Below are 27,937 nucleotides of genomic sequence, written 5' to 3' on the forward strand. Positions count from 1 at the left end.
GGAGACGGTCAACAGCAATCAGGGTCAGGCTAGGTCGGCAACAAGGCAATCACAGGAACAGCATGAGCAGGAACAACAGGAACAAGACCATACGGCAATTTGAGCATTGCAAGGGGTTGGTTTACATAGTGCGCCCTGCGCTGTCATTGGTGTCAGGCGCGCGTCCGCGTGCCCGAGTGCGATGGTTGCCGCGGTCTCCTATGTCCTAGCTTCCGCATGCTGGTGCGCATTGGTATTCCGCGCGTGCGCAGACCAGTGCGCCACGGCGGACCTTGAGATCCCTGACAGAGCTACATGTATCTGATTGGGGTGTTCTGTTACGATACCCCAATCACACAAAGCCCACCCACAGCTGGTATAAACTTGACCAACTGTATCACCATAGGAGAGGCTACAAATAAATGGCACTTCACCTGCCAACACGTTCCTAGGGATGGATTGTCTAGTGCCCAAAGGAAGAAGGCTCTGTGGCTCCTGCAGTGCTGAACTGCCTGGTGCTTGGATAGCGGGCTCAGGACAAAGGGTACAGCGAGCCCACAAGACTGTGTGCTGTTTTGGGCAGAGAGTGTGTGGAGAACCTAGGAAAGATCTGCTGCTGAGAGACCATGTGGTTGAGGTGTTGTATCTGGGAGTGAGCTTGCTAAAGAACCCCAAGGCCACGTATTGCTGTTCCTATGCTACAGCTGCAGTGTGATCCTCTCTGCCGGGCCTTCCAGAGACTGTGCTACTGTTACCTATTGTTCCAGAGTCGCTGTTTTTCCTGAGTTGCTGTTCCACCGTTGCTACCACTCTGCTGGACCCGTCAGGATTTCCATGATGGTGAGATGCCTGGTGACCACTTTAAGGTCCTGATTTTGTTCTTCTTGCAAGTGTTACTGCCTACAAAGGTTAGTCTGCCAAAGGGGACTTTTACCTGTTTATTCCCAGGGATTACAAATACACCCTGTTGGGAGTGAGCTCTCCGATGTGCCCCAACACTGGCAGACAATAGTTAGGTATGGCTAACCCAGGCAGGGGAAGGGGTCATATTATTTCTGCACTGTTTCTGGGGCTTTTTGGACCCAGCCTACCCAATCTGTGATGCATATATAAGGGAGGAAGGCCAGGTACCAGGGGCTGCTGCAGACGGCCGCTTTGTCAGTTCCGCCTTCTAAAGATGCTGTAATGCTATGATATGGAGGGCCTGTAGTCCACTCGAAGACACCAGAGTACCAGAGAACTATGGACTTACACCAGTTATGGACTCTCACTTTACCAAGGTATGCCTGGGCAACCACAATCCAGAATAGTTAGTTAGGGACGGAATGCGCTGGACTGTGATATTCGTGTTCTGTACTTGCGCTACAAAGTTCAATAAAGTTTGTTAAACTGTTTCTGAGCCTGGTCTGAAGTTACTTTAAAAGGGTTCATGAAGGTCAATGGCACATAAAGGAATTTGGGTCAATTAAAGCACATTCAGGGTATGAAGCAATTCCACTATCAAGGGTTAACTCGGCAAGAGGAGTGCAAGAGTAGTTGCCATGGGTAACCAAGGATTGGTGTAAAGTGAAGAGCAGCCTGACATAAAGCATGGTACCTGGGTAGGTTGAGGTGTCCTTCAGTAGTGAGGGGTCGGTGCTCTGACCCCCTCCCCAGTGATCAGTCTCCCACAGTAACCAAAGCCAACCGTTATGGAGACACGAGCCTTACCGCATGGTACGGAGGCAAAGAAGAAGTTAACTGAGGTCCATGCAGGTGCACAGTGGGACCTCATTACTGGTACACAGTACACACATTCATTGCACTGGGTGCACAGCTCATCTCCAAGTCAAGGTGCGGACTTAAGGTTGATTTCACCTGAACGGGGCTTCAGCCTCGTCCCGGGGCATTGGTGAGTGAACGCACAGAAAACACCCCATGTGTAGGGCATGTGACCCCGCCAACTTCCTGGCATAGCCCGAGAACCTTGTGGGCTTACAACTAGTATAACCTGCCCCAGCCCACACACTTGTAGCTATACTGACTAGTGATTTAGGAAGGGCCTCTGATATTATTAGATAGGGGTTTGTATTCTAGATACACCCCACAGTTGGTATTGCTCTGTATACACTTGTGCCTGTTTCGCACACTGTGCTGTTTGGCCTAGATCGTCTCTGTATGGTCCTTCGCTGTATTACTGTATAACCAACCTTTTCCTTACAGGGCTTTTCCTGGTAATAAAGCCCATTTCAAAAGTCCCGGGTGTGTCGGTGTCAACTGGGTCCAGGTATGAGGGGGGTCACCACTGGGGAGGACCCAAACTATCTAGCACTCTACTACAGTGTGCTTGGCAGGCAAAGTGAATGTTCATAGTGGTGCCAACTGTATCTTATTTTGAAGAGATTTTCTTTCATTTTATGTTGTGTCTCTCAGACAGGAAGTGAAGGGAAATCTCCTCAATGGAACAACCCACATGGAAGAAAAATATATTTGAAACACTACAATGTTGGCCATATTCAATATATATATATATATTATTATTATACAGTATTTATAAAGCGCCAACAGTTCGCTCAGCGCTAAACATTACAAAGGGGGAAGGAACATGTGACAGAACAATAACAATACAATGCAAAACATGAGGGGATCGAGGGCCCTGCTCTTTGGAGCTTACAATCTAGGAGGGAGGGGATGGTGGCACAGGAGGAGATAGCTGTGGGGGATGGAGTGGTAGGAAGAGTGGAGGAGGTCGGCAAGTTAGCAGGGGGTGGGGTAGGCTTCCCTGAAGAGATGGGTTTTCAGGGTGTGCCTAAAGGAGAGGAGAGTAGGTGATAATCTGATGGGTTGGGGCAGGGAGTTTCAGAGGATGGGTGACACCCTGGAGAAGTCCTGGAGGTGGGCATGGGAGGAGGAGACCAGGGAACTAGAGAGAAGGAGGTCTTGTGAGGAGCAGAGTGTACGTGTTGGGCGGTACTTGGATATTAGGTCAGTGATGTAGTTCGGGGCAGTATGGTGGACAGCTTTGTACGTCAGTGTTAGGATTTTGAATTTGATCCATTGCGCAATCGGAAGCCAGTGGAGGGATTGGCAGAGGGGGGTGGAGCCAGTGGAGGGATTGGCAGAGGGGGGTGGAGCCAGTGGAGGGATTGGCAGAGGGGGGTGGAGGACACTGAATGGAGACCAGTGGAGGGATTGGCAGAGGGGGGTGGAGGACACTGAGTGGAAGCCAGTGGAGGGATTGGCAGAGGGGGGTGGAGGACACTGAGTGGAGGCCAGTGGAGGGATTGGCAGAGGGGGGTGGCGGAAACGGAGCGGTTGGCAAGGTGAATGAGTCTGGCAGCCGTATTCAGGATGGACTGAAGTGGGGATAGCCAGTGGCGAGGCAGGCCAGTGAGGAGGGAGTTGCAGTAGTCGAGTCGTGATATGATGAGGGAGTGGATGAGCTGTTTAGTGGTTTCTGGAGTTAGGAACGCGCGTATTTTGGCGATGTTGCGGAGGTGGAGTCTGCACGAGTTTGTTAAAGATTGGACTTGGGGCTGGAAGGATAGGTTGGAGTCCAGAATGACACCAAGTACTATGGCCTGCGGGGCGGGTTTGATGGTGGCGTTGTTGGATGTGATGGAGAAGTCAATGGGGGGTGGTGTCCGGGCTGGGGGGAAGACAAGAAACTGGGTTTTGGAGAGGTTCAGTTTAAGGAAGTGGAGCGACATCCAGTCTGATATGTCACTCAGTAGGTGTGTGATTCGGGCTGAGACCGAGGGGGTGAGGTGGGGGGTTGAGAGATAGATTTGTGTGTCGTCAGCATAGAGGTGATAATTGAAGCCGTGAGAGTGTATGAGTTGTCCAAGGGAGGAGGTGTAGATGGAGAAGAGAAGGGGCCCGAGGAGGGAGCCTTGAGGGACCCCAACAGAGAGGGGGAGTGAGGGGGAGGTGGTAGCATTATAGGTAACACTGAAGGAGCTTTGTGACAGGTAGGATGAGAGCCAGGAGAGAGCAGAATCTCTGAGGCCGAGGCAGTGTAGTTTATTGAGGAGGAGGGAATGGTCGACTGTGTCGAAGGCCGCGGAGAGGTCGAGGAGTAGGAGGACTGAATAGTGGCCATTAGCTTTGGCGGTTAGCAGGTCGTTGGAGAGTTTGAGTAAGGCAGTTTCGGTGGAGTGTAGGGGACGGAAGCCGGACTGTAGGGGGTCGAGGAGGTTGTTGTCGTTGAGGTGAGAGCTCAGGCGCGTGTATACTAAGCGCTCAAGGAGTTTGGATGTGAATGGGAGCAGGGAGATGGGTCTGAGGTTGTTTGGGTCATTGGGGTCCAGGGGGGGCTTTTTAAATATGGGGGTGATGTGTGCATGCTTCAGAGGGGAGGGGAATGTGCCGGAGGAGAGGGAGAGATTAAAGATGTGGGTGAGGGAGCGTAGGATGGAGGGGGAGGGAGGTCGTAGGAGTTGTGAGGGGATAGGGTCGAGGGGGCAGGTGGTGAGGAAGGGCATCAGAGAGGATCTTGGAGACTTCCTCGATGGTAGTAAGGTCAAAGGTGTGGAGTGTTGAGGCTTCAGTATGAGGAATGAAGGGTGGGGTGGAAGTGGAGGTCAGAGCAGTGGTGGGGCCGTGGGAGAGGGGTGATGAGGGGGTAGCTGAGTGAGAGGGGATGGGATTGGAGGGAGTTTGAGCAGCGACAATGTCCCTGCGGATTGTGTCGAGGGAGAGGGGGGATGAGGGGGTAGCTGTGTGAGAGGGGACGGGTTGAGAGGGCGTGTGAGTTGCGGCGATGTCCTTGCGAATTGTGTCAATCTTGTTTTTGAAGTGATTGGCAACCTCAAGGGCAGTGAGTGAGGTGCTGGGTGGAGGTGGGGGTGGCGAGAGTAGAGAGTTGAAGGTGGAGAAGAGTCGGCGAGGATTGGAGGAGAGTGTCTTGATGAGGGTCAGGAAGTAGGCTTGTTTGGCGGAGTGGAGGGAGGAGTGTAGGTGTGGAAGGCAGATTTGTAGCGGGTGAAGGCTTGTTGGGATTTGGTTTTGCGCCATAGTCGCTCCAGGGCACGACTGTGTAATTTGAGGGTTTTGGTGTGATCAGTCTGCCAGGGCTGGAGCGGTCAGGGTCTGATATTTTGTGTGGTTAAAGGCGCTAGTGAGTCAAGGGCTGTTGACAGCGCATTGTTGTAGGCGGTCATAGCCAAGTCGGGGCAGGACAGGGGGAGGATGCTGTCGTGGAGTTGATCAGCTGCAAAGTGGAGGGGGGCAGGGTTAAGGTTGCGGAGGTTACGGCTGGTAGTAGTGTGACATTTGGAGGGGTAGGCGTTGGAGGACGAGGAGATAGAGAAGGTGATCAGGTTGTGGTCAGAGAGAGGGAAGGGGGTGTTAGTGAGGTTGTGGGGAGCGCAGCGGTTGGAGAAGACAAGGTCCAGGATATTTCTGTCAAGAGTGGGAGGTGGATTGTATGCACTGTACAAGTGCAAAGGAGGAGGTTAGGTGGAGGAGATGGGATGTATATTTATATATATATATATATATATATAAATATACATCCCATCTCCTCCTATTATGTTGAAATGCATTTTTATTATAAAATGTATGAACAATATTTTTAAAAATACGTTTCAAATATACTACATAATCAATAAAAACCTAACAGCTATCTAATGAACCACGATTATCACATTGCACCTTTTTCTAAAGACTCTTATTTATTTATTTATTTATTTACGTCATCTTAATCTGTACACTTTAGCGCTGCATTTTATTGATTATTTTGTATATTATTGGAGGATTTAAGGTATTCCCTCTTATTTTGCTGGCTGCTTATCCTGTTTGTTGTTTTAGATGTTACCCAGCGCTCGTATATTTACTGCTTTATATTTCAAATATACTGTATGTCTTTAAAAATACAAATCTACATTTTTGGAATGCATTTACAAATATATGTAAAAATATTTGTTAAAATGTAATATATAGAAAGCGCATTTCATCATGCAGTGTGTGTGTATATATGTATATATATATATATATATATTGAAATATATTTTGAAATATTGAATATGGTAAAAATTTTAGCTTTTCAAATATATTTCAATATATTTTGGAAGAATATTTTTAAAATATATTTCAAATATATTTTTCTTCCATATGGGAAAAAAATGGGAAAAAAAAACTGAGTCTTTAAACTCTTTCAGAATCTATTGAAGATGAAAAAGAGTCTTTGCTTTAGATATTCTTCAAAGGACCCGAGATGTTGTCCTTCTCTGCACCCATCATCCAGCCATCGATGAGACACAATGAGCTCTGTTACTGTGTCATTACTATTTCTTTTATTGTAGTTAATGTACAGAAAAAAGTAGGAGAACATTATTACAGCAATAACCAGATCTGAACAACATTGCTTTCCATTTACTACATACAGTGAGGAACAGAAGTATTTGAACCCCCTGCGATTCTGCAAGTTCTCCCACTTCTCCATCATGGAGGGTCTGACATTCACATTGCAGGGGATTCCCACTCTGAGGACAGAATTCAGGAGATCACATTGTATGATTTGTAAAGAATGTATGTGTCTCGCACGGCTGAACAGAAGTATTTGAACCCGTGAGAAGATCTGTGTTAATATTTGGTACAGAAGCCTTTGTCTGCAATTACAGAGGTCAGACGTTTCCTGTAGTCCTTGGCCAGGTTTGCACTGCAACAGGGATTTTGGCCGACTCCTCCACACCGATCTCCTCTAGATCTGTCAGGTTTCGGGGCTGTCGCTGAGCAACACGGAGTTTCAGCTCCCTCCAAAGATGTTCTATTGGATTTAGGTGTGGAGACTGGCTAGGCCGCTCCAGAACCTTGATATGCTTCTTACGGAGCCACTCCTTGGATCTCCTGGCTGTGTGCTTCGGGTCGTTGTCATGTTGGAAGACCCAGCCACGACCCATCTTCAATGCTCTGCCTGAGGGAAGGAGGTTGTTGCTGAAAATCTCACAATAAATGGCCCCATTCATCCTCTCCTTAATACAGTGCAGTCGTCCTGTCCTCTTCGCAGAAAAGCACCCCCAAAGCATGATGTTACCACCCCCATGCTTCACAGTAGGGATGGTGTTCTTGGGATGCAACTCATCCTTCCTTTTCCTCCAAACACGGCGAGTGAAGTTTAGACCAAAAAGTTCTCCTTTGGTCTCATTTGACCACATGACTTTCTCCCATGCCTCCTCTGGATCATCCAGATGGTCATTGGCAAACTTCAGACGGGCCTGGACATGTGATGACTGGAGCAGGGGAACCTTCCGTGCAATGCGTGATTTGAAACCATGACGGCGTAGTGTTCTACAGACAGTGACCTTTGAAACTGTGGTCCCAGCTCTCTTCATGTCATTGACCAGCTCCTCCCTTGTAGTTCTGGGCTGATTCCTCACCTTTCTTATCATCAGTGATACCCCACGAGGTGACATCTTGCATGGAGCCCCAGTCCGAGGGAGACTGACAGTCGTCTTTAGCCTCTTCCATTTTCTAACAATTGCTCCAACTGTTCACCAAGCTGCTTGGCAATTGCCCCGTAGCCCTTTCCAGCCTTGTGGAGGTCCACAATTTTGTCTCTGGTTTCTTTTGACAGCTCTTTGGTCTTGCCCATGGTAGTAGTTGGCATCTGACTGACTGTGGGGTGGACAGGTGTCTTTAAAGAGCTCAGACAGGGGCTACTAAGTGAGATGAATGAGTGGAGTAGAGGTGGATTTTTTGAAGGCGCAGTAACAGGTCTTTGAGAGGCAGAATTCTTGCTGTTTCTTAGGTGTTCAAATACTTCTGTTCAGCCGTGCGAGACAAATACATTCTTTATAAATCATACAATGGGATTTCCTGAATTTTTTTTTAAATTCTGTCTCTCAGAGTGGGAAAGCACCTACAATGTGAATTTCAGACCCCTCCATGATTTCTAAGTGGGAGAACTTGCAAAATCGCAGGGGGTTCAATACTTCTGTTCCTCACTGTAAATCAGAGTTTTAGATCAGCAGATTGTAAATAAAGCCTAATTAGTAAACAAAGCCACTAATTAATAAACCTGTTTCCTGAGCAACACAATAGAGTGAGAAGAAAACTTTGACATTTGTTCATTTCTTTTTTTTATTTGCTACTTTTTTTATGTTGGTATAGAAACAATTATAACAAAAAAAACCTGTGGTTCACGAAAAATTCAAGGATGACATCTTCAATGATGAACTCCAGGCAGGTTTAAAAGATGCTAATTAAGGCATTCATTAATACATCATTAAATGCAAGCAGTGTAAGTATATGAATCTGACCTGGCATCAGCCTCATGCAATCCCTTGTACAGCAGAGCTTAGACTGGGAAAGAGAGAAGCAGCACAGGGAGTCACTCAGTTGTTCTGCAGTGTTCATGTTCTAAGCAGGGACAAGCTGGTAGAAGGTGAAAGCAGAAGGAGAAATTCAGGAAGGATATTTAACAAACATTGCAACCTTGCGTTCCTCAACATCCAGCAATAGACTGGAGTTTGTGCACCTGAAAGACCCAACACCGAAACCCAAGTGAGGTAACTCGGTATACACAGTCCAGTGGGATAAGGAATTCAAAGACCTGTACGTTGGGGAGACAAAACAACCTCTCAACAAATGGATAGCCCAACCTGAAGGGCAGTCATCTTACATCTTACAGAAAAGGAACATTTTTTCGAGGACAGGAAAACAAATTCATAAGATGCCTCAAAAAGACCATCTAAGTTAACCTGGAACCAGCATCCCTAAACAGAGGTTTAGGCCTTCAGCACCATCTATCACGCACATAGAATGCTGTTTTACCATCTCTGTACTGGCAATCTTTTGACAGCAATTCACACCTTCAACTGTTTAACTTTATCACACTGGGGAGACAAAACAACCTCCCACCAAATGGACAGCCCAACCTGAAAGTCAGGACTCAGCAGTGTTCTTGCATCTTACGGAAAAGGGACATTCTTTGGAGGACAGGAGAACTAGTTCATAAGAGGCCTCACAAAGGCCATCTGATTTGACCTGGAACCACCATGCCTAAACAGAGGTTTAGTCCTTCAGCACCATCCATCACCCACATAGAATGCTGTTTTACCATCTCTGTTGTGGAGATTTAAGAATTTTCTGTACACCATCAACTATTTAACTTGATCACTTGTCCAAGACTTCATTGCACCATGGTCATTATATTATGTAATTAGAGCAGAATCTTCCCCACCTCCCATCATGTGCTTGGACAGTCAACTGTCCCAACAAATTCCATGGTGATTGGATTACAGTAGAACTTCAGTTCCACTCTGGACAGGTTTCCCCCCTCCTCCCCTCCAGTATCACCATTATTGTGAAGCATAGATGTAGCCACAGGGCTCTGCCTGGCCTACAGGTTCTAGCAGAACTGGTCGATGTATCTGCTCACAAACAGGGAGGTTTCCATATGTATGGCCAGGCAGCGTAGGCTTCAGACTTCCTTGTTGCCAGTGGTTGCCTCCGCAAATGGTCAGGGAAACGAGTGCATCTGCAGATGTGCGAGCCCTGCAGCACATCTGTGTACACGCAGGGGGGCAGAAGAGCATCTTGACAAGGCAAGAAAAAGCTAAAAATAACAAAGTCGATTGATAAGAGAGGGAGAGGGGAGGAGTCAGGGCAGCACAAGGTATCATTTAGGGTGAAGGTCTGCTTTATATAGTCCATGAGAAAAGCTTGCCATAGATGGATTGAAATTCAACTGGTTCAGCAGGGGCCGACCGAATTTTGATCCATCTATAGCCATTCCCACTCTTCAGAAGTTGATCTAACGATGGACTTCTGCCAGTTAGGACCCTTGGAAAATTTTAATTTGATCAGCAGCTGCAGCACTGACCAGTGTATTTTGACAGTGGAGGAGTTCCTGCTTTCAGAATACAATAACACAGTGGGGAGGATACCTCCAACCACCTCACTTGCGTGAATGGGGAATCCATTTGCTTTTTTTTAATCGATAGGCTCATTGACTTTTTTATTCAACAATAGCTTGCCGATTAGTATTGAAGAAGGCCAGAACAAAAATAACAAGTTTCCCCTCCCATAGACTTCATTAGGGTTTGGCACTAATTTGGGGGTTTGTGGATTTCCCAATGTGTTGCTGAATCAGACTGGAACCCAGGCTGGCCAGCATGACTCCTCCCTGCTTTGTAGTCAAAGCTGACGCCTGCTCCTTGAAACTGAATATTACTGATAGTATGATATCTTTTAATGTTTTCTTCCAGAATTTTGATTCTCTCCACGAATCCACTCTTTCCTTCCCTCTTCTCTTTTTCGATGAGCAGCTGCATGTAATCTACAGCAGACATCGGCTTTGGCTTTAAAGCAATGTTCTGGAGAAGCTCAAGGATCCTGGCCACCTCCTGAATCAGTTTCAGCGCTTCATCCTCTGCCTTCTTTATTTCAACCTTCATTTTTATGAGAACATTTTCTAGCGTCATCACCTTCTTCTCCTCTTCTTCGTATCTTTTTTTTAAAAGGAAAAAACTTTTCTTTATTGGTTGAAGAATGGTTTGCCAGTAAAACGTTTCGGAAAAATGTGTGCTGGATCCATGTCCACACATGCGACAAGTTCCAATGAAATTAAAAACTTCACAAAAATAGACAAAGGTGTCAAAATACACGAGGCAATCATGGTGGCATGTAGAGCTGCACTGATGGCAGTTCGTTGAGTATACGGTTGAGTTTTCCTTTGTTTTTACAGATCCCCACACTTCAAACTCAAAATGCTCGTTCTTTTCAATCTCCGCCTTGTGTTCATTCAGAGCTTTCTCCGTTTGCTCCAGTTCGTGCTGTTTAAACATCAACTCCTCTAGTTTTCGGATAAGTCCCTCCAAAGATAACTCCAAAGCATTTCTTTCTACTAGAACATTTCTTGTTAAAATTAATTTTTTACTGGCTTTTCCGGGCAAAAAATGTAAAAGAAATTCCTGAATGCTTTCCATTCCCATCTTCCACTGTTCTTCATATGCCACGTAGACCTGATTGTCCACTTCATTTGGGAGGTTGTTTGCGTACAGCATGCAGTTATTGACCTTGAAGTGCACAGGAAGTCCATCTTCAGATTTTGCACAGGGAATTTCAGCCTTAATAATTGCTGAGAGAACGCTTGGTTTCTGGTCATCAGCAAAGGTTGTGAAGAAGACTATATTCTCTCTGATGTCATCCCCAAAAATGGACAAAATGTTGTCAAAGACGTATGCCTGTGTTGGAGTTAACCGAGTCAAAGATGACTGGACCACAAAGCAAATAGCATCAATTTCTGTGAGTTTGCACCTATAAAAAAATTCTCTGATCTTCCGCATGATTTTCTCATCATAGTTTATCCCCTTGGTGTCTCCAAATCCCGGAGTGTCAATGATGGTTATGGAATACGGGATTCGGAAGCCATTTTCGTGGTTGATCTGGTAGATGGTGACACTCGATGTTTGGTTGTGAGCTGCAGTTACTTGGAACCGGTGATCATCCTTCCACTCCACACCAAAGATGTAGTTGATCATAGTATTAATCAGTCTTGTTTTACCAGATCCAGTTTCACCAACCATCATGATTACTTTGTTTTTCTTATTGGCCTTCACACTCTCCAGTGACATCTTGTGTATGGTCAGAGGTCCGGCCTTGTCTGAGCTGCTCAGGTACTTTTGTAGGTTTGGTAGTAGAGATGTTTTACAATCTTCTTCCGATGAAGCGCTGCATTCCGTACCTACAAAATCAGCATACAAACGGTTATTAACAACATCTTTATATAGTCGCTATAAGTCAGCAGACACTGAATTTTAGGTGAGGGTACAACCCGACGGGTTATGGTTAGGTATAATAAATTGAACCAAAATTCCCCATCATAATGAGTGAGAAACATATCAAAGGGGGGCTAAAGCTGCCCTACCTTCCCTGGCCACCTAACCTGCATGCCTGAAAAAAGGTCTGGTGGTTAGAATATTAAAGCCCCACGCCACTTTTCCTGAATTTTTTTTATTTAAAGAATTAAATCATACCCCTCTGTGTCAGCACCACATGCAGCAATAAGGCATCCCCCAAGAATTTTACGAAAAGGATTTGTGTATTTTTGAATTTGCCCGTTAAGCTTTATGAAAAGATTAAAATAAATAGGTATTGCCATTTTCATTTGGAAATATCTGACTCTGGGATTAAGCTTTATATTACATACAAAGTCTAGGGAGTTTCTATCAAAGGCTTATTAAGAATGAGGAGACTGTAGGACATACGACAGTAGAAAACAGGCCAGCAGCCTACAGTTAACAGCAATTGTAGGCCCAATGTTATTAGAAGCCGTCAGGAATGGACTCACCATTAGTGGTGGGACTCATCTGCCGTGTGGGCTGCAGTACCAGGGCTGGCCAGCGGGTGCTCTCAGTAACCAGAAGCTCACTCTTGCAATCAGCCATCACTTGAGGTTGATTGCAGGAGGTGTATTTAAGGAATGGCCAGACCTGCAGTCAGTGCCTTGGTGTATGTTTCCCATGAGCCCCTGTACCGGCATCCTGTCTGCTTCCTGCCTGATCCTGATTCTGCTTTGATCCTGACTCTGAACGAACTCCGTCTGCCCTGACCTCGGCTATTCCTGACCACTCTTCCGCTCGCTCCTTGTACCTTGTCTGCCGTTAGCTACCGACCCGGCCCGCCTGACTACGTTGTGCTCCATATAAATATACATATATATATATATCAGTTTAGGTTTGGGTTTGTTTCACCTTGTTGTATGTATTTGTGTTAGCTTTGGGTTTGGTTTGTTGCACTGCGTTTATGTTTGTGTTGTCCTTAATAAATTATCTTGTTTACACGCTATACCTGAAGTCTGTGTTTCCCTGTGTCAGTCCACACACCTCTGGTCATTCCCGGAGCCCTGACAGAAGCAAAGGGATTTTACTACAAGAATGAAGAGACTACAGTGGGGAGAGCTTTTGTGGTTTCTGACAATAAGTAGTTAAAGTTGGTACCTGCTCTTTGAGACTGAATATTAAAATTTTGAATAGATTCTTCCAGCATTTGAATTCTCTCCACAAATCCACTCGTCTCTTCCTGCTCCTCTTTTTCGATGAGTTGACGGATGTAATCTGCGGCAGACTTTGGGTCTGGTTTTAACGCGATCTTCTGGAGACTTTCTAGGATCTTGGCCACCTCCTGAATCAGTGTTAGCATCTCCAGCTTGGACTTCTTAATTTCATCTTTCAATTTAATGAGAACATTTGCTGGAGTCATCACCTTGTTCTCCTCCCTTTCATATTTTTCTTTTACTTCAAAATAACTTTTCGTTTTGGGTTCAACAAAAGTTTGCCAGTAAGAAGTTTCGGAAACGTGCTTGCAGGAGCTATGTCCACACACGCTACAAGTGTCCTTCAAACTAAAAACTTCACAAGAACAAACGGAGGGGTCAAAATACATGAGGCAGTCTTGGTGACATGTGGAGTTGCACTCCTGGCAGTTGGTTGAGTATACAGATGAATTTGTCTTTCTTTTTACAGTTTCAAGCACTTTAAATTCAAAATCCTCGTAATCGTCAACCTTCTCCCTGTGTTCGTTCAGAGCTCTCTCGGTTTGTTCCAGTTCATGATGTTTCCCGGTCACCTCCTCAATTTTTAGGAGCAGTCCATCCAAGGTTACCTCCAAAGGATTTCTTTCTGCTAGATTATTCTTTGTTAAACTGAAATCTTTACTGACTATTCCAGGTAAAAAGCGTACAAGAAATGTTTCAATGTTTTCCATTCCCATCTTCCACTGCTCTTCATAAGTCTTGTAGACATAGGTGTCCTCTTCATCGGAGTGGTTCTTAGCGTACACCATGCTGTTATTGACCTTAAAGTACGCAGGTTTTCCATCTTCATATTTCGCACAGAGAACATCATCCTCAGTAATTGCTGAGGGAACGTTTGGTTCCTGCACATCGGCGAAGGTAGTGAAGAAGACTATATTATCCTTGATGTCATTCCCAAAAATGGACAAAATGTTGTTATAGATGTACCGTTGTGTTAGAGTTAACCCAGCCAAAGTAGACCGAACCACAAAACAAATGGCATCAATTTCTGTAAATTTGCATTTATGAAAAAATTCTCGTATCTTCCGCATTTTTTTCTCATCGTGATTTATTTTCTTGGTGTCTCCAAACCCCGGAGTGTCAATGATGGTTAAGGTGTACGGGATTTGAAAGTAATCTTCATTGTTGATCTGGTAGATGGTGACGCTCGATGTTTGGCTGTGAGCTTGACTCTTCTCACTTCTCTCTGCAACTAACTGGATCCGATGATCATCCTTCCACTCCACACCAAAGATGAAGTTGACCATACTGTTGATCAGGGCTGTTTTTCCAGATCCGGTCTCACCAACCATCATGATCACTTTGTTTTTCTGATCGGCTTTTGCTGTTCCAAATTCCCATATCTTCTGGTGCTTCACATGCTCCAGTGACATCCGGTAAATGGTCAGAGGTCCAACCTTCTCTGTGCTGCTCAGGGACTTGTTTGTTTTTCGTCGTAGGGACTTTTGATGTTTTTCTACCATAGAAAGGCGGCGCTCAATACCTAAAAAAATCAACATACAAATAGTTATTGATGATATTTTTATATGACCACCATAATAAGTCACCAAACTATTATAAAAGGGTACAACCAGACAGGCAATGGTGAGGTGGGCTAAAATGAACTTAAAAAGTCCCCTACTTAAAGTATAACTAAAGTCAAAACTTTTTTGTTAGTTTTGGACAGAGTGGAGATGGATTACAACAGCTATTATGTTTTTATTGCTTTCTGTGCCCCCGTTAGGGAGATTCACCCTCTCTGCTTGTCCTGTTTACCATTATCTTTGAAAGTGAAAGTAAAGAAAACACCAAATTTTGGGTTTTCCACAGAAAAATAAGAGGGCACATTTTCCAAAAGGGACACAAGTTCTGGTGACCTGGGGGTCCCCAAAGAAATTCCCTTCATTAGCAAGAATTTTCTCTCACTTCCTTCTTTGGCTTTGGGACAGGAAGTGAAAGTAAATTTCCACAATGGGACACAAATAGTAATAAATAAATAAATTGACAGGACTTACAACCTTCCCTTACTCTATCCAAAATGGAAAAAAAAAAGTTTTTCCTATAGTTCTACTTTAATTAGTGAGAAACACAGTAGATCTTTATAAAAATAGAGGGCATTTTCACTTATAACTTCCATCACTGAATTAAAAAAATTAAGTGTTTATAAGCCCGACTCTACGAAAGATGCATTTGATGGCATTATACAGACCATGCATGGGTCGAATTTCGAACAAATTTTCTTTCAAAAATCGGAAACTTTGTGCGTTTTTGTAATCCGATGGTGCCACCATTGATTTCAAAATTTGACCAACCAAGCCTTCAATTTCACCTCAAGTTGTTACAGAAAAGAATTTTTGTGCCTCTGAATCTTTTCTTTCCAGGTCACAGCTCATACTCATTTCTTTTTCAATTATATTTCCCGTACGATTAACACAGTAGCTAAAGCGAATTGCATAAAAACTGGAATGAAGTAAGGGAGTCTACAGGTCTCATGCCTGCTAAACTAGTGTTGTAGTTGCCTATGACTAAAACTCATCCATGGGGAACTGTCCATATGGATGACTGAGATCACTCAAGGGTCGTATTTAAACATTACAGAGAAATTTGAGGCTACTTGTATAATCATCTGCTACCCAGAGCTTAAAAAAGACAATTGATTGATCTAGAAATCTACAAAAGGAATCCTTCTAAGGGAATAAAAGTAGATAGTGAAGGGGTAAGGTGACCGTTTTAATGAATATTTTCCAAAAGATTCAAAATAGTGGACCTGGATAGTGAGAGGTCATCTCCGAGAGGCCTCCATAGAGTTGAGGGATCCATGGCATGTGAGCTAAATTATGGCTTGCCATGGACCTCCCCAGGGCCACTTATACTTTCTGGGATTACAATAAATTTTATTAGGTTTTGAAGAGAAAAACAATATACTGTATGTGACGGGAGTCACTTTGGGTGGGGGGCCCATGGAACACAGCTCGCTTTGGAGAAGTGGGGAGACCCGTCTCAGCTCCCCATATCCCTATTATGTGTAAGTCACCTTGTGACTGTTAGGGGTACAGGGTGATCTGTTCTAATATTGGGGTGGGGGGGTTGTTGATTGTTTAATGGTTGCATCCCAGTGTTCTATTGTGTGTCTGGCTTGGGAGAAAACTATTATTGGATGTATGTGTTTGTGTATTGGCTTGGTGGGGGGTGTTTCCAGCAGCCTTCCTGATGGGACTGTCTGTTGGTGTGTCTCTTGTTACTAAAGGTAGATTGCCCCACTCCGTGTCATAATGCAGGGGGGAGTGTTGTTCCCTTGGATGTATATATCTTGTATCTGTGTTAAAAATAAAGTAGTCTGTTTCCCTGTTTACTTCAAGATTGGTGTCGTCTAGTCTTGTATGGTCTGCTGTGGTGTCTGTGGTCGGTGTTCGGACAGGGAAGCGAAGCGGTATCCTAACGGAAGTGCCCAAGTGCAGTCTGGGGACGGTTCCATTACACTGTGTGTATATATGTGTATATATATATATATATACATATATACTGTATATGGAAACAAATATACAACGTGGAGGTACAAAACAGGTACAATATAGGTATAAGATAACAATGTGTAACAAATTAACGGAGCAAACTTAAGCACTGTGACTGGACAGAACACTGCATGTGAGGCCGGAGAACCTGTGGGGGCCTTCATCCGCTGAGAGGGAGACTGCCAGGACCTGCTGGAAGCCACCGATCGGGTGAGAGAGTCCCATACACTAGATAAGTGAGGAAGCACTGACATTCTCCTCATACCTGCTACTTTCCTGCACACAGTTGTGGACATTGCATTCAGTTGACACGTGTTTTGGCCTAGCTCCCATAGCCGCTACTATTGAACACATTTGCAGCACAGAGCTGACCACAGCGCGTGCCCTTCTGCAGGCCAGATCAAATCAGTGCTCCCTGAACCATTGGCCCACCCTCCTAAAGGAACTTCTACCAATGTTGCCATTGGTCACTGCATCCCAGACTGGAGTTGTCCTTTTGCCAACAAGGATATTTGCAATTTTGACATCTTATTTGCCAAAAAGCTGATCTTTCCCAGAGAGTATTGTCTCCCATTAGAGGAGACAATACCCAAGTCAAGTGTAACTTAAAGGAAAAGTCCTTGTCCTTTCTTCTACCTCCCCCTTTGAATTAATCCTGTCAGAAACTATCACCTACATTACTGTCTATTTTTGCACCAACTGGGCCCCAGCGAGTGTGCAGAAGAACCCTCACTGCATTTAAAGGGACATTGACTACCCTGGTAAAAGAGCTCTTTTACCTCAGATTTAAACCTTGCCATCAGATTCTGAGGACCAAAAGAGAGCTAGTCCAATTGTTGATAGTTCTTACTGGGGTTGACACCACCTCAGGTCGAAGGTATCGGGTTAACTTCTGAAAAGCAGGCCTGCTAACACTGATTGAGGTTCTTCTGTATGTATTGTTTCTCTGCTTAGATCTGCTAAAAGTAATTATTGCCATTCCAAGTGTCAATACCATTTTGTATTGTTCAACCAAGATTACATTGGAGTTTAATATAAACCTCATATCGGTTTACTCTGTGTGTGAGTTTACTTTCTGGTGATTATTTACTCTGGTCAAAGGAATCCAGTGGTGTCAGCAGGCTTTGGGCTTTCAAAGAGCGGTCCAGAATGACAGGGAGCTCCCGAAAATAACTCAGTGACTCTTAAGGGGGTATTGCTGCATTAGTATGGGTATCATTGAGAATGGAAGTCAGATATTTGTGCATCATGGTACCCAGGGGGTGTTGCTTGGCCTAAGCAAAGGGTATCGATGGTTGTTCCAAGGCTTTGGTTAGAGTTTGCCAGGCCGCCAGGAAGACGTATCCCACCAGCATCCATTCATATTTGTTTAGATGTGGAATGGGCTTGTGCAGGAGTGCTTCACAAGGGTTTAGAGTGAGGGTAATATGGAGGCCCAAATGTAGTAGGTCATACTTTCCGATTAACATGACCCTGCCAGTTAGGGATTCTGGTCAGTGCCACTGCTTTAAAACAGGTGTAAACATTGGAAGGACTCAGCCCACCCTCTGCTTTGGGTTTGGTGGTAATATGTAGAGATGAGCGAATCGAATCAGGTGAAGTGGAATTCGTTTCGAATTTCAGGAAAAATTCGATTTGCGGCGAATCCAAATTTTTGCCGACTTCGGATGGTCGAATCGAATTTTTCCTGATCGGCCGTTTTCATCCCTTTTACAGCCGGCAAAAATGTCCCTGCAGAGAGCTCCGCTATTTCTGACAGTTCTCTGACAGTTCTTTCACATTTCCAGCGGTTGAAACATTGTATCTATTTGTTTCCATTTAGGATACAGATGTTTTTATTAGGAAACAAATAGATACAATGTTTCAATCGCTGTAAATGTGAAAGAACTGTCAGAGAACTGTCAGAAATAGAGGAACTCTGCACATACACGTTTTGCTTTACTGGAATTATTCTTATTTTCATTCTTCTTCTTCTTATTTTCATTCTTCTTTTCATTCTTTTCATTCTTCTTTTCATTCTTTTCATTCTTCTTTTCATTCTTTTCATTCTTCTTCTTATTTTCATTCTTTTCATTCTTCTTTTCATTCTTCTTCTTATTTTCATTCTTCTTTTCATTCTTCTTGTCATTCTTTTCATTCTTCTTTTCATTCTTTTCATTCTTCTTGTCATTCTTTTCATTCTTCTTTTCATTCTTCTTCTTATTTTCATTCTTCTTTTCATTCTTTTCATTCTTCTTTTCATTCTTTTCATTCTTCTTTTCATTCTTCTTCTTATTTTCATTCTTCTTTTCATTATTTTCATTCTTCTTTTCATTCTTCTTCTTATTTTCATTCTTCTTTTCATTCTTCTTTTCATTCTTTTCATTCTTCTTTTCATTCTTCTTCTTCTTTTAATTCTTCTTTTCATTCTTTTCATTCTTCTTTTCATTCTTCTTTTCATTCTTCTTCTTATTTTCATTCTTCTTTTCATTCTTTTCATTCTTCTTTTCATTCTTCTTCTTATTTTCATTTTTCTTTTCATTCTTTTCATTCTTCTTTTCATTCTTCTTCTTATTTTCATTCTTTTCATTCTTCTTCTTCTTTTCATTCTTCTTTTCATTCTTCTTCTTATTTACATTCTTCTTTTCATTCTTTTCATTCTTCTTTTCATTCTTTTCATTCTTCTTTTCATTCTTCTTCTTATTTTCATTCTTATTTTCATTCTTTTCATTCTTCTTTTCATTCTTCTTATTTTCATTCTTCTTTTTATTCTTTTCATTCTTCTTCTTCTTTTCATTCTTTTAATTCTTCTTCTTCTTCTTCTTCTTCTTCTTCTCATTCTTTTCATTCTTTTCATTCTTCTTCTTCTTCTTCTTCTCATTCTTCTCATTCTTTTCCTTCTTTTCCTTCTTTTCCTTCTTTTCCTTCTTCTTCTTCTCCTTCTTCTCCTCCTTCTTCTCCTCCTTCTTCTCCTCCTTCTTCTCCTCCTTCTTCTCCTCCTTCTTCTCCTCCTTCTTCTCCTCCTCCTTCTCCTCCTCCTTCTTCTCCTTCTTCTTCTTCTCCTTCTTCTTCTTCTCCTTCTTCTTCTTCTCCTTCTTCTTCTCCTTCTTCTTCTCCTTCTTCTTCTCCTTCTTCTTCTCCTTCTTCTTCTTCTCCTTCTTCTTCTTCTCCTCCTTCTTCTTCTCCTTCTTCTTCTTCTCCTTCTTCTTCTCCTTCTTCTTCTCCTCCTTCTTCTTCTTCTCCTCCTTCTTCTTCTCCTCCTTCTTCTTCTTCTCCTCCTTCTTCTTCTTCTCCTCCTTCTTCTTCTTCTCCTCCTTCTTCTTCTTCTCCTCCTTCTTCTTCTTCTCCTCCTTCTTCTTCTTCTCCTCCTTCTTCTTCTTCTCCTCCTTCTTCTTCTCCTCCTTCTTCTTCTCCGGCCCCGTGACTGCCCAAATGAGTGAAGTGTGCGGTGATTCTAAGATTGACGGCACTCATCTGCATGTCATACTGACTGACAGTATTATTTCTCTTCCCCAGCAGACTCCAAGGGCATTTAAATTAAAGGTACAGTGTTCTGCACTAATATAAAGGCTCTCTGAAGCCTAGAAACCCTTTTTATAAGTAAAATTTGCGGCGAATAAATTCGAATCAAATCGAATTTTTTCGGAAAATTCGGCGAATCAGGCGAATCGAATTTTTGAAAAATTCGCTCATCTCTAGTAATATGCTATACAAATAGATGGCAATCACCATATTAGCCTTTGCAGTAAGGTGCACATGGAAGGGCAATGCACACCACAAACAAACTAATTTCCCAGAAAACCTACCTGCTAGCTTGCAAACAAACCAAGTGGACCGTGTGTAACAATTCACATTAAAAGAGAAGGTTTCATTGCACACATTTGCAAATATATGTGGAAGCCGCAGTGCCCAAACCAAGGCTCCTCTGTATACTGCAGTCCTAACTCTATAGTTTTGAGAGCCTCCAAATGTCGGATGCAGCAAGGCGCATATACTAGCAATGCACTACGTTTTGGTGATCTGTCAATAACCAGCAGTGTGGTCAGAGGCGAATTTACCACCTAAGGCATTTGCCTAGGGCGGAATTTTTTAGGGGGGCAGCCAGGGGTGCACTGACAACTCATGGGGCCCCCGGGCAATAGGGGATCATGGGACCCCTGTGTCCTTGTCCAAATTTAAAAAAAGCCTATGAAAAAGGTACCAGGGGCATCTCATGGGGCCCCCTACTGACCCCGGGTCCTCGGGCAGCGCCCGAGTTTCCAATCGCTCAGTCTGCCCCTGGGGGCAGCACTGCCCCCTGGAAGAAAGGACATATGCAGCATGGGGACCAGGTGGGATCTGAGAGAGTCTGTGGGCTGCTTGATGGTGTATGCAAAGCCCAACTGTCATTCCCAGGGATGTCCAGAGCTGAAAAGGTCTTTCTCTCTGTCGCTGTGGGGGTGGGTGCTAGTGAAAGGCTCTGTCGGGTGGGGGGGGGGGTGATGGTGCAGGGGTGTTGCTGGTCACTGTCAGGCTCTCTCCATGGAAGGGGGGGGGTCTGCTGTTGGTTGGTGTCAGGCTCTCTACGCCGGGGAGGAGGGGTGTCCGATTTTTGTATTGCCTAGGGCAGCACGAAACCTAAATACACCACTGAGTGTGGTACATCCTGGCCTTTTAGACACCAGCACTGCAGGATTTCATGGTAGAGTGGCGAGCACCAGTAGTGCAGTACAAGCTGGAGAGGTGGCCAGCACTAGCTGCTTAAAGCAACCGCATCCACCAAGAATTCAAGCACAGGCCCACAGAGCCCATAGTAGCCTTCCAAAAGTATAGAACTACCCCCTTAGGAGTTGCTAAGTTTTTTGGTCCCCCTACAGTCCTTCACAGCCAGGCAACACGCATTTTCTTCCTCCACACTTGCACACAGAGACAGTAACCAGTCCTGTAAAAATATATAAATATGAAAATCAATAAACACAAAACTAACAAGTAAAAACTAAAGAAAAAAAAAATTAGGTGTCCGGGAGTCTGCCAATCTGGGGCCACCTGGGCTGGGAACTTTCAGATAGATTATACTGGAGGGGCTGCAGCACAAAGAGCTTTGAAAAAGTGGGGCTCAGACCACTGGACAGGGGGGTGGCTATGATGTACCTTTTCTTTCAGCCGATGCCCATTGCCATCTGACACTGCGCTGTCCAGCCACTGTACAAGATTTATGGAGATTGTCTCTCAAGTAATACACTTTAATATTTATTTCTAAACAATCACTGCCTTGTCTCTACCTCTTATATTGCAGCCTAACCAAGCTTTTTACATACTGTCCAACCACTGAAGAAATGCGTTTTTATTACAAAATATATGAAATTTATTTTTAAAAATACATTTCAAATAAACTGTATGTCTTTAACCCCTCGCCTACAGGGCACTTCTACCCCCTTCCTGCCTACAGGGCACTTCTACCCCCTTCCTGCCTATTGGGCACTTCTACCCCCTTCCTGCCTACAGGGCACTTCTACCCCCTTCCTGCCTACAGGGCACTTCTACCCCCTTCCTGCCTACCGGGCACTTATACCCCCTTCCTGCCTACAGGGCAGTTCTACCCCCTTCCTGCCCACCGGGCACTTCTACCCCCTTCCTGCCTACAGGGCACTTCTACCCCTTTCCTGCCTACAGGGCACTTCTACCCCCTTCCTGCCTACAGGACACTTCTACCCCCTTCCTGCCTACGAGGCACTTCTACCCCCTTCCTGCCCACAGGACACTTCTACCCCCTTCCTGCCTACAGGGCACTTCTACCCCCTTCCTGCCCACAGGACACTTCTACCCCCTTCCTGCCCACAGTTCAGTTCTACCCCCTTCCTGCCCACCGGGCACTTCTACCCCCTTCCTGCCCACAGTTCCGTTCTACCCCCTTCCTGCCTACAGGGCACTTCTACCCCCTTCCTGCCTACCGGGCACTTCTACCCCCTTGCTGCCTACAGGACACTTCTACCCCCTTCCTGCCCACAGGGCACTTCTACCCCCTTTCTGCCCACCGGGCACTTCTACCCCCTTCCTGCCCACCGGACACTTCTACTCCCTCCCTGCCTACCGGGCACTTCTACCCCCTTCCTGCCTACAGGGTACTTATACCCCCTTCCTGCCTACCGGGCACTTCTACCCCCTTCCTGCCCACCGGGCACTTCTACCCCCTTCCTGCCTACAGGGCACTTCTACCCCCTTCCTGCCCACAGGGCATTTCTACCTCCTTCCTGCCCTCCGGGCACTTCTACCCCCTTCCTGCCTACAGGGCACTTCTACCCCCTTCCTGCCTACTGGGCACTTCTACCCCCTTCCTGCCCACCGGGCACTTATACCCCCTTCCTGCCCACCGGGCACTTCTAACTCCTTCCTGCCTACAGGGCACTTCTACCCCCTTCCTGCCTACCGGGCATTTCTACCCCCTTCCTGCCCTCCGGGCACTTATACCTCCTTCCTGCCTACAGGACACTTCTACCCCCTTCCTGCCCACAGGGCACTTCTACCCCCTTTCTGCCCACCGGGCACTTCTACCCCCTTCCTGCCTACCGGACACTTCTACTCCCTCCCTGCCTACCGGGCACTTCTACGCCCTTCCTGCCTACAGGGTACTTATACCCCCTTCCTGCCTACCGGGCACTTATACCCCCTTCCTGCCCACCGGGCACTTCTACCCCCTTCCTGCCTACAGGGCACTTCTACCTCCTTCCTGCCCACCGGGCATTTCTACCCCCTTCCTGCCCTCCGGGCACTTCTACCCCCTTCCTGCCTACAGGGCACTTCTACCCCCTTCCTGCCTACTGGGCACTTCTACCCCCTTCCTGCCCACCGGGCACTTCTACCCCCTTCCTGCCTACTGGGCACTTCTACCCCCTTCCTGCCTACCGGGCACTTCTACCCCCTTCCTGCCTACAGGGTACTTCTACCCCCTTCCTGCCTACCGGGCACTTCTACCCCCTTCCTGCCCACCGGGCACTTCTACCCCCTTCCTGCCTACAGGGCACTTCTACCCCCTTCCTGCCCACCGGGCATTTCTACCCCCTTCCTGCCCTCCGGGCACTTCTACCCCCTTCCTGCCCTCCGGGCACTTCTACCCCCTTCCTGCCTACAGGGCACTTCTACCCCCTTCCTGCCTACTGGGCACTTCTACCCCCTTCCTGCCCACCGGGCACTTCTACCCCCTTCCTGCCTACTGGGCACTTCTACCCCCTTCCTGCCCACCGGGCACTTCTACCCCCTTCCTGCCTACCGGGCACTTCTACCCCCTTCCTGCCTACAGGGTACTTATACCCCCTTCCTGCCTACCGGGCACTTCTACCCCCTTCCTGCCCACCGGGCACTTCTACCCCCTTCCTGCCTACAGGGCACTTCTACCCCCTTCCTGCCCACCGGGCATTTCTACCTCCTTCCTGCCCACCGGGCACTTCTACCCCCTTCCTGCCCTCCGGGCACTTCTACCCCCTTCCTGCCTACAGGGCACTTCTACCCCCTTCCTGCCTACTGGGCACTTCTACCCCCTTTCTGCCCACCGGGCACTTATACCCCCTTAATGCCCACTGGGCACTTCTAACCCCTTCCTGCCTACAGGGCACTTCTACCCCCTTCCTGCCCACCGGGCATTTCTACCCCCTTCCTGCCCTCCAGGCACTTATACCTCCTTCCTGCCTACAGGACACTTCTACCCCCTTCCTGCCCACAGGGCACTTCTACCCCCTTTCTGCCCACCGGGCACTTCTACTCCCTCCCTGCCTACCGGGCACTTCTACCCCCTTCCTGCCTACAGGGTACTTATACCCCCTTCCTGCCTACCGGGCACTTCTACCCCCTTCCTGCCTACAGGGCACTTCTACCCCCTTCCTGCCCACCAGGCATTTCTACCCCCTTCCTGCCCTCTGGGCACTTCTACCCCCTTCCTGCCTACAGAGCATTTCTACCCCCTTCCTGCCTACTGGGCACTTCTACCCCCTTCCTGCCCACCGGGCACTTCTACCCCCTTCCTGCCTACAGGGCACTTCTACCCCCTTCCTGCCTACCGGGCACTTCTACCCCCTTCCTGCCTACAGGGCACTTCTACCCCCTTCCTGCCTACAGGGCACTTCTACCCCCTTCCTGCCCACCGGGCACTTCTACCCCCTTCCTGCCTACCGGGCACTTCTACCCCCTTCCTGCTTCATCATACTTTATCATACTTCATCATACTTCATCATACTTTATCATACTTCATCATACTTCATCATACATCATCATACATGGGAATGTGAAATGACAGCATACAAGATATAATAAAATATTGTGTAAACTTGGTGCTTACAGGAACATAATAGCCAAAAGAATTTATCCAAGTGCAATGTATGCCATAGATGTACCGTTAGAATTGTATGGAAGGCTTTAGAAATGTTCAGCTTCTGCCCATTTAGAAAAATGTAGGATATAAATGTGGATATGTAAAGAAAATTAAAAATGGGAAAAAGAAAAGATGGGAAAGGAAAAGAAAAGGAAGAAAAATGGAAAGGAAAGGAAAAGAAAAGAAAAGAGGAAAGGAAAAGGGGAAATGAAAGGAAAGGCAAAGGGAAAAAGGAAAAGAAAGGAAAAAAAAAAGGAAAGGAAAAATTGAAAAGAAAAAAAAAAGGAAAGAAAAAAAGGAAAATGGAAAATAAAATGAAAGAAAAGAAAAAAGGAAACGGAAAAGGGAAACAGAAAGGAAAGGGGAAAAGGAAAGGAAAGGAAAAAAAAAGGAAAGGAAAAATTGAAAAGAAAAAAAAAAGGAAAGAAAAAAAGGAAAATGGAAAATAAAATGAAAGAAAAGAAAAAAGGAAACGGAAAAGGGAAACAGAAAGGAAAGGGGAAAAGGGAAATGAAAAGGGAAAAGAAAAGGAAAATAAAAAAGGGAAAAGGCGAAAGGAAAAGAAAAATGGAAAAGGGAAGGACAGGAAAGAAAAATGGAAAAGAAAAATGGAAAAGGGAAGGACAGGAAAGAAAAATGGAAAAGGAAAGGAAAGCAAAAGAAAAGGAAAAGGGAAAAGAAGAAAAAGAGTAAAAGGGAAAAGAAAAAAGGAAAAAAAAAGGGAAAGGAAATGTAAAGAAAAGGGGAAAGGAAAAGAAAAGGGAAAAGAAAGGAAAAGGAAAAGAAAAGGAAAGGAAAAGAAAAAAGGTAAAGGGAAAAGGAAATGAAAGAAAACAAAAAGGGAAAAGGAAATGAAAGAAAACAAAAAGGGAAAAGGAAATGAAAGAAAACAAAAAGGGAAACAGAAAGGAAAGGGAAAGGAGAGGGGAAAAGGAAAGGGAAATGAAAAGGGAAAAGGAAAGGAAAAGAAAAAAAAGTAAAGGGCAGGAAAGGAAAGAAAAAGCGAAAATTAAAGTGAAAGGGCAAAGGAAAGGAAAGGAAAAATGGAAAAGCAAAGAACAGGAAAGAAAAATGGAAAAGGGAAAAGGAAATGAAAGGAAACTAAAAGGGAAACAAGCAGGAAAGGAAAGTAAAAGGGAAAAGGAAAGGAAAGAAGAGGGGAAAAGGAAAGGGAAATGAAAAGGAAAGGAAAAGGAAAGGAGAGGGAAAAAGGAAAGGAAAAGGGAAATGAAAAGGGAAAAGAAAAGGAAAGGTAAAGGGAAAAGAAAAGGAAAAGGACAGGAAAGGAAAGAAAAAGGGAAAATGAAAGGAAAAGGGCAAAGGAAAGGAAAAATGGAAAAGCAAAGGACAAGAAAGGAAAATGGAAAAGCAAATGAAAGGAAACTAAAAGGAAAAGGGAAACAGACAGGAAAGGAAAGGAAAGTAAAAGGGACAAGGAAAGGAGAGGGGGAAAGGAAAGGGAAATGAAAAAGGAAAAGAAAAGGAAAGGAGAAGAAAAAAAGGTACAGAGGAAAGGAAAAGGACAGGAAAGGAAAGAAAAAGGGAAAATGAAAGGAGAAGGGAAAGGAAAAGGGAAATGAAAAGGGAAAAGAAAAGGAAAGGAAAAGAAAAAAAGGTAAAGGGAACAGGAAAGGAGAGGGAAAAAGGAAAAGGACAGGAATGGAAAGAAAATGGGAACATGAAAGGAAAAGGGAAAAGGAAAGGAAAAGAAAAATGGAAAAGCAAAGGAAAGGAAAGAAAAGGAAAAGGGAAAAGAAAAGGAAAAGGAAAGGAAAGGAAAAGAAAAAAAGGAAAGGAAAGGAATGAAAAAGGTTAAAGGAAAGGAAAAGGGAAAGGAAAGAGAGAGAATATGGAAGCATTCCATCCCTACAACACAGCGGTCCCCCCTGAATAAATGTGGAGGAGTTTTTAAAGTAAAATTTTGAAAACAATAAAGTTATAAAGAGACAAATTCAGACTCGGACATCAAACAACTCCCGGGATATAATGTTACAATTTTCACATTGAACCAAATACACAGAAAACCCCTCTTCCCACCAACAATGCGACTAATAAAGAGTCTTCCCCATTGTGTTACTTTGTATATAATCCCGAGGAGTCTTCACCGGCCATGAATCTCCCATCCTTTCCCCTTCATTACCCCCCTAAATATACCAACATGTAGTCCTACCTGTCCCTGGAGCACCAGCCATGGTCTCTGCGTTGTGTCTGGTTCCTCCAGTCCTGGCTCCCCTCCTATATACTCTTCAGCCTCTTTCACTTTCTGTTCCTCGGAACTTTTCCCAGCAGAATTTCTCGTACTTCTGGCAGTAACACTGAGCTCATATCTGTCCACAAGCAGAGAATACAAGGAGTGCTACACATCCAGGGTAATCCTGACTGATTGGCTGAGCTCAGGGCAGCTCCAGGCAATGTATATACTGGTGAAAACAAAAAAAGAAAAAAATAGTGAAGCGCTTATATCTCATAAATAAATAAAATAAAGTGCATTCAAAAAAGAATTAATAAAAATGAATTGATATAAATCTGATACTCCTGTGTGACAAATCTATATAATAAACTCTAATACCTCCCTCTGGTGGGAGAAAAAAAATAGTGCAACCGAATGTAATTAAGCTTTAGTGATTCAACACACACTATAAAAAAAACGTATTATACCGCGCATATAACAAATATCTATACATAACCAAACGTGAATAAATTAGTGAATATAAAATTAATTATTCACATAAAATAGTGCCTAATTCATACACATTTCATATACATCATAAGTGAAAAAGAAGAAATGTCCATGCATGTGACTCTGTGCTTTTAGAAAACACAGGTGATCTCCACTTCTAGGTGCAAATAATCTCCTCCAAATGGCAGCAATGCCCGCTCACCTCCCCTCCTTGACCCACACAGGGCCCCAAAGCAGTTTCCACCTCAGTGGTGTATCTCCTCCGGCAGACTCCTTATTCCTCCTCCTCTCTTATTCAGACTCATAGAAAGACATAAAACTTTCCATAGTGTAGTATATTTATTAAGAAAAGGGTAAAACACCACAAATAATTCCACTCACATGGTCCTCTTGGTTAACAAGCGTTTTTACCACAACCTATGGGTAAATCTGCATGGGGAATCCAATAT

General features: G+C 44.8%; 1 protein-coding gene across 1 annotated transcript; it reads right to left on the reverse strand.

Moving 5' to 3' along the window:
• Positions 1 to 7,896: 7,896 nt before the first annotated feature.
• On the reverse strand, positions 7,897 to 27,215 carry LOC149449816 (uncharacterized). The gene is made up of 3 exons (XM_089692734.1): positions 26,979 to 27,215; positions 12,903 to 14,480; positions 7,897 to 11,647 (listed from the first exon to the last, which is right to left on the reverse strand). Exons 1-3 carry the CDS (start codon positions 26,998 to 27,000, stop codon positions 10,011 to 10,013), a joined length of 3,237 nt encoding a protein of 1,078 aa, XP_089548860.1. The 5' UTR covers positions 27,001 to 27,215; the 3' UTR covers positions 7,897 to 10,010.
• Positions 27,216 to 27,937: the final 722 nt, after the last annotated feature.

The sequence above is a fragment of the Staurois parvus genome, unplaced genomic scaffold, assembly GCF_062004578.1.
Source record: "Staurois parvus isolate SC_StPar_1 unplaced genomic scaffold, SC_StPar_1.0 ptg000603l, whole genome shotgun sequence".
Lineage (NCBI taxonomy): Eukaryota > Metazoa > Chordata > Amphibia > Anura > Ranidae > Staurois > Staurois parvus.